Below are 10989 nucleotides of genomic sequence, written 5' to 3'. Positions count from 1 at the left end.
TGTAAGGCCATCTATCCCATCTATAGAATCCGTTGTTATTGTGGTGGGTGTTGTCTCAATAATATACCAATTATCCTGTGTTGTTAATTGATGTGTCTCGACCTATGTGGGTTATATTGATATCAGGTTTATAAAGGGCCTGTTCCAGCGCCTCCAGTAAAAATTCTTGACTGGAGGCTCTACCAGAGGTTTCACTGGAGGCGCTGGAACGCAATCTGGAGATTTCTGGAGATTGGCATCACATATAGGGGAAGCCGGGGGAAGCCCGGGCGCGGGGGAAGCCCGGCCACCCCGTTTCCGGCTAAATTATTCACAATAAAATGCTCAACTGTTTGTCCTTTCAGCGTGGCAGCTAAGGTAACGCCAGCAAAAAAGTTTAGGCTAACAAAAATTGCATATTGTTAAAGTTATAGTGCAAAAATGATATTTTAAGGGTTTTTAGCTAAAAAGTGAGATACGTTTCACTGTTAATGTTATACCATACAGTACTAATATTTATACGAATGTTATGCAAGGACCGTTTAAGTGTTTGTAGTGAGGGGTGACGAGGCAGGCTGGCCTAAGTATGACATTTTTTCGAATATCGCTGTTCTAAAATAAAAATTAGCACATTGGGGTAACCCCGGGCGAGTGGCCAAGCTTACCCCCAACCGAGAGCAATGCCACTAAACCACTGTTTTCCATGAGATAATAGGTACTGAGCAGGTTTGGTTTACACCTAGATCAAAGATAAATTTCGAAAATAAACATGTTATCATAGACAAAGCCAGTCATGTCACTTAAGGTCAACTAGGGTCAAACTACGTTTTTGCAGATAACGCGACAGACAATAAAGCTAGAGCTTCAACAATGGTGTCGTTGTGTTCTTCTTCATCAGCCGAGTCGAATGATATGCAATATGATGCATTAAGGTAAAAAGAAAAATAAATTTTAAGGAATTTTTAAATGCACATTTTTTGTCAATTTTGCATCACGACTTTCATCGACCTGTACTGTATATGTGGTAGACGCTAGCTAAAATACCAGTAGTTACATAAACTCTAAGCTGTCCAGAGCTAACCAGTACCTTAATATTTCATTTTCCGTTAATATTTGGAAGACACATAATGGTTTCATCAACTCGTTGTAAAGCGCTGGGGAGGTGGCCGGCGTTACCCCTATGCCGGGCTTACCCCAGAAAAATCAACACTTTTAAAATTCGATTTTCTCAACCTTATACTTATTCTACGAAACCGAATTTTTGGGAAAACACGGCCAATGAACTTAGCTAGCTAACAGGATATCGACATTTTATACAGCACGTATGGTATGTAATAAAAATGAAAAAGAGCTTACTATGCCGGGCTTCCCCCGGCTTCCCCTACCAAAAGAATGACGATTGATCTCTCTTGAAACGCAAAATTTGTTTTCAATTTTATTACGAAAGATTAACAAAATTATAGCAATGTAATTTTCTTTTCATTCAAGTTGTAAAATAATCAGTCAAAAGTCCTTTGTTTACATTCGTGATTGTCACATGTGCGCCATAATTGTAGACCAGAGCCTCCAGAGAAATTTGGACCTCCCAACTCTCTGGAGGCTACTGGAGGTTTCTGGAGCTTTGGCGAGAGCTTTCTGGAGCTTTCTGGAGGCGCTGGAACGCTCTCTGGAGGATTCTAGAGCTTTCTGGAGGTTTCTGGAGGTTTCTGGAGGCGCTGGAACAGGCCCAAAGCCTTGGTCGATTCTATAGGGATATTATTGTTGGACGCAAGAGCAACAATTGCTGCTACACGCCCTAACCCAAAACACCAGCAGTATCCCCAAGCAACAACAGGTATATTATTTTGGTACCCACTTTTCAGGCTTATTTATTTCACCTGTGCCCCTACAGTTGATAGTTGCAGTTCTTAGTACCAGTACCTAAGGAATGAAATTAATATTTAATCATACCGTTTAATAGTGGTGAATGCTTGCATTTCATGATTTTGCTTTGCCCGTGGCTTTCATGTCGGTAAATGTCATGTGTCATATGCCACACCTTTTTGAACATTTGATTTGTTGAAGGTGTCTGATGTCTCTCATGATAGGTACTTATCTACCCACCAATTTTGGTTTTAAGATTTTGCATTTTAATGTTGCATTTTTATTTAAGCCGGTCCTTAAGTCTGTCAAAACTTGATTCACTGTGATTCTGATTTCTGATTCCACTGCAATTTTGTTACATGCCAATTATATCAATAATCAATATTGCAATGCAATGTTGATGAGTTTTTTGGAATTCCAACTCTGCCTATAACAGTTGTGGTGTTCAGCAGCAGTGCTACTCTTGTCCTAATTTGATGTCTTACTGGCTGACTGTTATGTTTATTCTTTATAGCCTGCTGATTTGTGCCTGTTTTTTCAGATACTTGCAAGGAAAGATGCTGATTGCATTGGTGATCTTTGCAGTTGTGTTTATAACTTTTCTTCTGTTTGTAATTTTATATATTTACCCAGTAAGTGCATTCTTGTTAATGGCCATCACAATCATGACAATTGTAATACAGAGTCCAATTTGTGGGCAGTGAGGATTGAGGAACTCTTAGGTAGTTGTCCAAAACTATTCAGTCAAGGGTGAAGAGAAATTATCCATACCACATGACCTTTTAGGTACTTAAGCATGGGTTAAGTTTAAAGGTAACAAATTTAGACTAAAGGTACCCCTTCTGAAACTGGAACCTCTTGTGCAGTGAATAAAAGTGCAATGCACTTTTGTTGTGCAGTTCGAGTGATTATTATGTGAAAAAATATCAGTATAAAGCACCCTACCTCATAAGCAATTGTACTGTATCAGGAGTCCAGGACTCATGCTTTCAAATGGTACCACTGTTTGTTTTTTTCTGAGAAAGTGCTGATTTTTTCCAGAGTGCCACTCGGGATACTACAGTGCCAGGGCCTCCTCCATCAAGTTCCAGGCAAGTTTCAACTCTTGAGACCAATGAACAGCTTCCTAGTCATGATACCTCAGAGTGGAGACAAAGGAGTTGCTGACTTATTAATGGTTAACCTGTCAGCTTTCCCATGTCTAAGTAGTCTATGGCCTACACCCATCCCTGTTCATGTTTCTTTTGATTTAGTCAAAACGCTTCATTTCTTTTTTGTCAATGATGTTCACACCCCATATGTTTCATGGAGTTGTCTCTTTTCAGATGGTAGTTTTTCTCTTTGGATGTTAAAAACACCACATTCCTTCTTTTTAGCAATGTCTAAACCCCTGTTTAGTGTCTGAGTGTTCTTATACCACTCACCAGCAATGTTAATTACTTATCTGCTTTCCTATCAGCGATGGTAACACCAGCTGTTCCTTCCACCAGCGATGGTAACACTCTATGTCCCTCCACCAGCGATGGTAACACTCTTCTATGTCCCTCCCTCCACCAAGAACACTCTACATGTAACACTCTATGTCCCTCCACCAGCGATGGTAACACTCGATATCCCTCCACCAGCGATGGTAACACTCGATATCCCTCCACCAGTGATGGTTACACTATGTCCTTCCACCAGCGATGGTAACACTCGATATCCCTCCACCAGCGATGGTAACACTCTATCTCCCTCCACCAGCGATGGTAACACTATGCCCCTCCACCAGCGATGGTAATACTCTATGTCCCTCCACCAGTGATGGTAAGTGGTAACACTCGATGTCCCCCCACCAGGAATGGTAACACTCAATGTCCCTCCACCAGCGATGGTAACACTATGCCCCTCCACCAGCGATGGTAACACTCTATGTCCCTCCACCAGCGATGGTAACAATCGATATCCCTCCACCAGCGATGGTAACACTCGATGTCCCTCCACGCGGCACGCAGCGGTGGTAACACTCGATGTCCCTCCACCAGCGATGGTAACACTATGTCCCTCCACCAGCGATGGTAACCTGACGGACCTGGAGCTGGCCGGCGGTCTGGGCGAGTACCTGCGCGAGCTGCATGCCCAGTACGGACCGCTGGTCTCGTTCCACCTCGGGTCGCAGCTGGTCATCAGTTTTGGCTCGGCGGCGCTACTGGAGCAGCACAGTGGCGCCGCCCAGCGGCCAGACATGTACCTCGAGTTCCTGCGGCCGCTGCTGGGCCGGGAGAGTATCGTCTGGGCAGACGCCGCTGAGACGGCCCGCCGCTGGCGGCTCTACCAGCAGGGTTTCAGCGAAGAGTGCCGCGCCGTCTACCGAGAGGCCGCCGCGGAGGTGAGGGCAGGGGGGAGGGGGGGGGGTGTCCAGGGAGGGGAGGGGTTAATGTAGGAATGAGGATGAGTGGTGAAACGAACGCAAATTGGACTTGTTTGGTGCGATTTTGAATAAGTATTTGAGTTTTGCAGAAAAACAATTGAGTTTCGAATCAGAGTTTGAGTTTTATGGATAATAATGTGACCAATTGAGCCACGTAATCCCTAATATTCAAGTGTGTACCAACGAGACTCCACAAAGCTTTTTATCAGTTTTCTCTATGCCACTGTCATCCTGCCTGTCCCTTTATGCCAGTCATCCTCAAACCAGGCGGCCTTGTCGAGCTCCACTGACGCGCCCCTGCGCCACACCAGGCGGCCGGCCGGGTATCGGAGAAGCTGCGCTCCCTGTCGACCGGAGAGCACATCTCACTCCAGCAGTACACCACGGCTCTGGCTCTGCACGTCATGGCCCGCTGCTGCTTCGGACACCATATGGACGACGAACAGAGCATGCTCAACTTCGCACAGGAGTATGAGATTGTACGTACGAGCTCGCACATTATGTGACAGATGGGGATTGGAAGGGAATATAGGTTTTATGTCGATATACGTCACGGTTGTGCCTTGTGGCATCTTATCTGTTGATTATTGTAGGTATGAGTTGTGTAGAAAACAGCCACCAACTCTCCAAGATTGTGCATATTCTGCCCTTACTTATTAAAATTTTCTATATCTCAACGATGTAAATAACCCACCATTGCCATCTTGTTCTGCATCATCGCAATTTGCACTAATTAAACGCCGACCATCGGTGACGTCACCGTGCTCTGCGCCAATCAGGTGACGGCTGAGGTGACGAGCGAGGCGTGCGGCCGTCAGCTGTACGAGAGCCAACAGGATCACATGAGAGAGGCGGCGGCCGCTCTGCGCGACGTGGCCGGCGCCATCGTGCGCAAACACCGCAAGGAGAACAAATCGACGGTGAGAGCGGAGGGTGCGGGAAGGGATGCCGGATCAGGGCTCTGTAGTGACAAGGGTATTAATGGTATGGCAGTTGGACTGCTCGAGTTGTGAAGTATGATGGGCGCAAAATGGCATTAGCATTTGGCACGCGATAAAGCCTCAATAAACAAACAAAAGTCGTGAAGTATGGACAGTTAGTACTAACCGCTGTTATGTGAGCGGGGCAGTTAGTGACAATACTGGCAGCTGTGTAGGAACTATAGGTGCCGATTCATGTGTCAGTAGAACGCTGAGAACTGTATCTACCGTAGCGGTTATCCCTCCCGCCCAGTGACGGCTCCCCGGCCCGCGGGCAGGTCTCCCTCGTGGAGTGGGTGTCGCTGTCCACGCAGGCCGGCCGCGGCGCCGCCGGTGACTCGGACGCTCCGGTCAGTGACCTGCTGGCCCTGTTCCTGTTCTTCTGCGAGACGCTCTCGAGCGGCCTGTGCTGGACGCTGCAGCAGCTGGCGCGCCACCAGACGGTGCAGGATGACGTGGTGGCTCAGCTGACGGGAGAGAGAACCGATGACGGGTGAGTGATGAGTGACGCGGCACTCCCGAGCTGAGGCTGCGGGGGGCGGGAGCGAGGGTTGAGGAATACCTGCGCTGGCATTTTTGTCCTAGTGCAGGCAGGCCGCAGGACAGGAATTTATTTACGAGGAATAGGATCATCAGATTCATTTCCAAAATGTTGTCGTTTACTGGTTTTGTTGAAATTATGTCGAGGTGTTTCTTGCCTTCACATTGGAAAGCTCCTCTTTCGTGTATCTCGGGTCACACATATGACGGACGCATTGTCGTGTGGATAGTCTGGCTGCGCGTAATGTTTTGCATTTCCACTGCTTTTCCCAGAACTGCCACGTATGACCCCTCCCGTTCTCCCGTTTTCTCAGCCTGGTGGGCCGCGTGCTCCGCGAGTCGTGGCGCCTCGGCTCTGTGGTGCCTCTGACGGCTCGCTGCTACGGTACTCCGGCGGCTGTGGAGGGACACACTCTCCCGGCGCACACCCCGATCATCAGCGCCTACTGTGTCTCGCACACTGGAGACGGCTGGAAACAGCCCAACAAGTGAGCGATGCGGCAGGGAGGAGGAAGGGTCGGCGGGGGGGGGGGGGGGGGCAGTCGGGTGGCTTGGAAGACGATGGTTTTATTTAGCGGAATGGTAATATACGCGCTGAGGTTATGTATCTTAGATCAAATTACGCTCACAGACGACATGGTTTCATTTTTTTATATTTTACATTTGGTCATTAATATGGAGTGTCACACGCTTTAATGCATAACACTTGCAGACGTAGCCATCGTGACCGGTAGTCACAAGCTTGCGTCATTGTGTACGGTAACCTCTGCGGCTCTATCGGGTATATTGGTATATTACTTAGACCTTGTTGTTGTAAGTTTATCTTCATATGCTCACTCTGCCCTTCCCCATTTGCCACCCTTCTGTGACCTTCCGGCAGGTTTGACCCCGCTCGGTTTAAGGGTGACACACCGGCGCTCGAGATGAACCCGCTGCCATTCCTCTCCAAAAATGACGACATCGACTGTGTTATCAGGTGAGACGCAAGTACTCTGTACACATTGCCCCAACAGACGGTAAATAACTTTTGAAAATACCAATTTCCAATTTTAGTGTTTTCTGGACCAAAATTTTGCGAGGAATCCGATGGTGTGGTCCCCGAAATCTGAAAAATTTCCATTTTGGAGATAGCACCTATTTTTTGAAAAATAAATATTCGTCAGGCTTAACCCGCGCCCTGCTGGGGGGGGGGGTGTTTGAACACCCCCCCTTGTGGTTTTTCGCGAATATCTCAAAAACGGCGGCGCGGAGCGCCGCCGTTTTTGGTACACCTTATCATACATCAATTCTACACATGTTGTAAAAATTTCAGACCAAGGTCATTCAAGGTCAGGTCACCAGGTCACTTGAAGTGACCTCACCTCATAAAAAGTTTCAATGTCTGTCATAGCTACACCGAGTGACCGATCGCTTTGAAACTTTCAGCGATTGCTAAGAGCAATAGCATGTACAAAATGTATATCTCAGAATTTTTATATCGATGACCTAAGGTCAGGTCAATTTTGCGACCTCCCCATTATAAGTCAATGGGAGAAAATTGAAATGCGCCTCTTTTGGACGAAAGACATTATAAACACTCCCAAACACTGAATTACAAGTGGTTTAGACACACTGCACATGAAAATGGTGTCCGTGACCCCTGTTTATGCCCTGAGGTCATCTTAGGTCACGAATGGTATCTAACAGTTTTTCGCAAATAACTTTTGATAGAGGCATGCTAGAGCGATGAAAACGCCTTAGATGTGTTCAGCTCGACGATACGGATCGACTGATATGCAACATGACCCTTTCCGGTCAGGTCATGACCTTGACCTGAGGTCAAATTTTCAAGTTGACCTTTCAAGGTCAAGTTATAGTTCATTCGATGCGTCTTGACGAGAGGAACACGATGCTGGTAAAAGTAAGCTCGTACAAGGCTTGGGTCAAAAGTTATTGCAGAAAAACTGTTTCCGAAAAAATCGGCTATTTTTGCAGTTTTTGCCCCCTGCAGGCAAAACCGTTGACGTTAGGTCAAATCTGAGAAAATTACTCAGAAAGGGCGTTAATAGGGCTATCGAATGCGCTTTTCCGCGGCGCTGTAGCTCTATTGGTTCCCGAGTTATGCGTTGGCTTCTTGGAAATTGTCGACATTCGACCTGGAAATCGGCGAAATTTTGCCTTCAATGACCTCTGGTGACCTGACCTTTGACCTGACCAAAAAATTGACCGAAGTGATTTCCTCTTTATTTTTGACGCTCTTTCGAACGCCGCTTTCCGCGTATCGCTACGTGGCCCAGGAGCCGAGTTAGAAGGGGGGGGGGTGTTCAAACACCCCCCCCCCCCCAGCAGGGCGTGGAAATCCAGGACCCCCAGCCGGGCGCGGGTTAATAGTCAAATAAATTGGAAATATAATGAGTTAATTTTTGTAACAACACTAGAATGTGTCGAACATGAATCAGAGATATATTTTAGCTGAGATGATACTATATCTGCGCATACATGTACATGAACTAGTACATTAACCCTCGTCGGCCCAGAAGGGGTGGGGCGGGTGCCGCCTAATAGGGCTTTTCGTGATAGCTTAAAACTCGCTTAGGGTAGACAGCTGAAACTTGGCATACCTAATCTTTTATTCAAGATGGATCTTTTGACCTCAACTGCGTTTTCAGGTCAGGTCAGGTCACTGACCTATGACGTCATAAATGAGCCTCTGCGAGGTCCTCAGATGTTGCAACTTTGCAACGCCCTCAGTGCCAGAGGAACGAAGATGAAACTTTCAGGACGTAGTATCCTTCAGAGGTCTCACAACTTGTATATCTCGGATTTAACCTAAATGTCACATGAGGTCAGGTCGGTCACGTAACCTCACCATTATAAGTCAATGGGGGAAATACGAAAACTGTTATTTTGGCGCCGTAATGATCTAAAACTATCCCAAGCACATGAAATCGTGGCTTCATGATCGGACCTTACAAAGAGTACATGAAACCACGATTTCATGTGCTTGGGACAGTTTTAGATCATTTCCGGCGCCAAAATAACAGTTTTCGTATTTCCCCCATTGACTTATAATGGTGAGGTCACGTGACCGACCTGACCTCATGTGACATTTAGGTTAAATCCGAGATATACAAGTTGTGAGACCTCTGAAGGATACTACGTCCTGAAAGTTTCATCTTCCTGTGAAAGTTCCTCTGGCACTGAGGGCGTTGCAAAGTTGCAACATCTGAGGACCTCGCAGAGGCTCATTTATGACGTCATAGGTCAGTGACCTGACCTGACCTGAAAACGCAGTTGAGGTCAAAAGATCCAGCTTGAATAAAAGATTAGGCATGCCAAGTTTCAGCTGTCTACCCTAAGCGAGTTGTAAGCTATCGCGAAAAGCCCTATTAGGCGGCACCCGCACCACCCCTTCTCGGCCGGCGAGGGTTAATGTACTAGTTCATGTACATGTATGCGCAGATATAGTATCATCTCAGCTAAAATATATCTCTAATTCATGTTCGACACATTCTAGTGTTGTTACAAAAATTAACTCATTATATTTCCAATTTATTTGACTATTAAGCCTGACGAATATTTATTTTTCCAAAAATAGGTACTATCTCCAAAATGGAAATTTTTCAGATTTCGGGGACCACACCATCGGATTCCTCGCAAAATTTTGGTCCAGAAAACACTAAAATTGGAAATTGGTATTTTCAAAAGTTATTTACCGTCTGTTGGGGCAATGTGTGTAGTGTGTCGGTTTGTAATGTATTCGCACCATATTCGCCATAAGACAATATTGCGTCGTGACTATAAGGAGTTTCTTCTGGCGTTTGTTTACCAATTTCCTCAGTAACAGGTTTTCTCCTGAACTGTTGCAGCACGTATGAAGATCTGGCGACGGAGGTGCTGCGGCAGCTGCTGCCGTCCACCCAGCTGGAGCTGCTGCCGGACCAGAGTGACGAGCAGCTCATCACGCTGGTCACCACACCCCGGGAGGACGTGTGGGTGGCCGTCAGCCCCCGCGCCGCCGCCCAGTGACGTCATACTGCAGAGGTACTGTGACGTCACCACACCACGGGAGGACGTTTGGGTGGCCGTCAGCCCCCGCGCCGCCGCCGAGTGACGTCACACCACTGAGAGGTACTGTGACGTCATCAGTCAGTTCCCGAACCGCGGAATCATGTCATTGTGACGCGTTTCTGATCCGTCGCCGCGTTACGGTAGCCGTGTGAGGGGCACGTCGGTCGTATGAATCGTGGGAAGGTAGAGTACAGACATTAGTACTGCACGGCGAACGAACTGGCTGATCGGGACGGCCGAGCTGGCGGACCGCGCAGGTCTCTGATGGCCCCACTGAATTGGAGTCTTAAAGTGAGCGAGACTGATGACTCCATGACTGGATTGGCTACTTGCAGTGAGCTGGGACTGGACCTGTCGGGGCGGGGTGTGGGGAAGCAGTGTAATGGGTTGACTGGGACTGGGACTGAGACTGATACAGACCGCACTGACTGGGTTCGGTGCCGGGCCGGTCGTGGGTACCTGTGCGTGCTTCCCTGCTGGGAGGACAGCCTGTGGGGAGAGAACATAAAACCGGCACGATCACAGGGTCCCTAAAATGTGCTGCGTTTGTGTTCCAAGCCAGATAGAGCGCAGTGCTGAAGGAGAGCTTTGAAGGTCTTCTATTTTTCCACGTTTGTTGTTGGTTTGCGTTTATTTTTGCTGTGTAGCCTGCACCCTAAAGATGCGTTGCTTATGGCTTAGTGATCATGCGTTTGAAACGCTCCAGTTAGTTGCAGTTATGCTTTTATAAGCCTGGTTTGTAACATATTGCATATTTTTGTGACGAACATTTAAAATAAAGTGCTGTGAGTTTTATGCGTGTTTAAAAACAAAAATGCTTTCTTCGCGCAGGCACTGCACAATAACATTCGCACAAAAGGCCACGCAAGTAGGTAACTGACATTGGGGCAATGCAGCTTCTTCGCTGCTCCTTCGCTGGCCCTACAGTCTGGTCAGAACCGGGAATTGGTAGACATTACAGTTTTCCCAGGTCCTGCGCTCGCGAACCACGCCCCTAGATAATTCTCTGATGGCCGACAGCCTTGTGTTCCAGGACTCGAAGCGCGAAACTGAGTACGACTGTATGCAGATTGCTCTCTGTAGTCCTGTAGAGTCAGTTTGCGGTGCGTTAACTTGAACTCAGTATGGCTGCACGGCGACTCCGGACTGCTCTCTATAGTCCTGGAG

At 47.3% G+C, this 10989-nt stretch overlaps 1 protein-coding gene across 1 annotated transcript; it reads left to right on the top strand.

Moving 5' to 3' along the window:
• The first annotated feature begins 1791 nt into the window (after window positions 1-1791).
• Window positions 1792-10614, top strand: LOC122385323 (cytochrome P450 20A1-like). Its single transcript, XM_043373521.1, has 10 exons — window positions 1792-1813; window positions 2384-2474; window positions 2884-2933; window positions 3895-4210; window positions 4564-4731; window positions 5032-5172; window positions 5511-5725; window positions 6087-6260; window positions 6653-6748; window positions 9621-10614. The coding sequence occupies exons 2-10, from the start codon at window positions 2400-2402 to the stop codon at window positions 9778-9780; spliced, it is 1395 nt and encodes a 464-aa protein (XP_043229456.1). The 5' UTR covers window positions 1792-1813; window positions 2384-2399; the 3' UTR covers window positions 9781-10614.
• The last annotated feature ends 375 nt before the right edge of the window (window positions 10615-10989 follow it).

The sequence above is a fragment of the Amphibalanus amphitrite genome, unplaced genomic scaffold (assembly GCF_019059575.1).
Source record: "Amphibalanus amphitrite isolate SeventyFive unplaced genomic scaffold, NRLGWU_Aamphi_draft 000214F_arrow, whole genome shotgun sequence".
In the NCBI taxonomy this organism is placed as follows: Eukaryota; Metazoa; Arthropoda; class Thecostraca; order Balanomorpha; family Balanidae; genus Amphibalanus; species Amphibalanus amphitrite.
This window is presented reverse-complemented; position numbering and strand designations above follow the sequence as displayed.

Excerpts from the sequence above, each read along its gene's own strand:
- LOC122385323 (XM_043373521.1), top strand. The coding sequence starts at position 2,400 with ATGCTGATTGCATTGGTGATCTTTGCAGTTGTGTTTATAACTTTTCTT. Across the intron at positions 4,732-5,031 it reads TCGCACAGGAGTATGAGATT|GTGACGGCTGAGGTGACGAG; the intron begins GTACGTACGAGC and ends TGCGCCAATCAG. Across the intron at positions 6,261-6,652 it reads GGCTGGAAACAGCCCAACAA|GTTTGACCCCGCTCGGTTTA; the intron begins GTGAGCGATGCG and ends ACCTTCCGGCAG.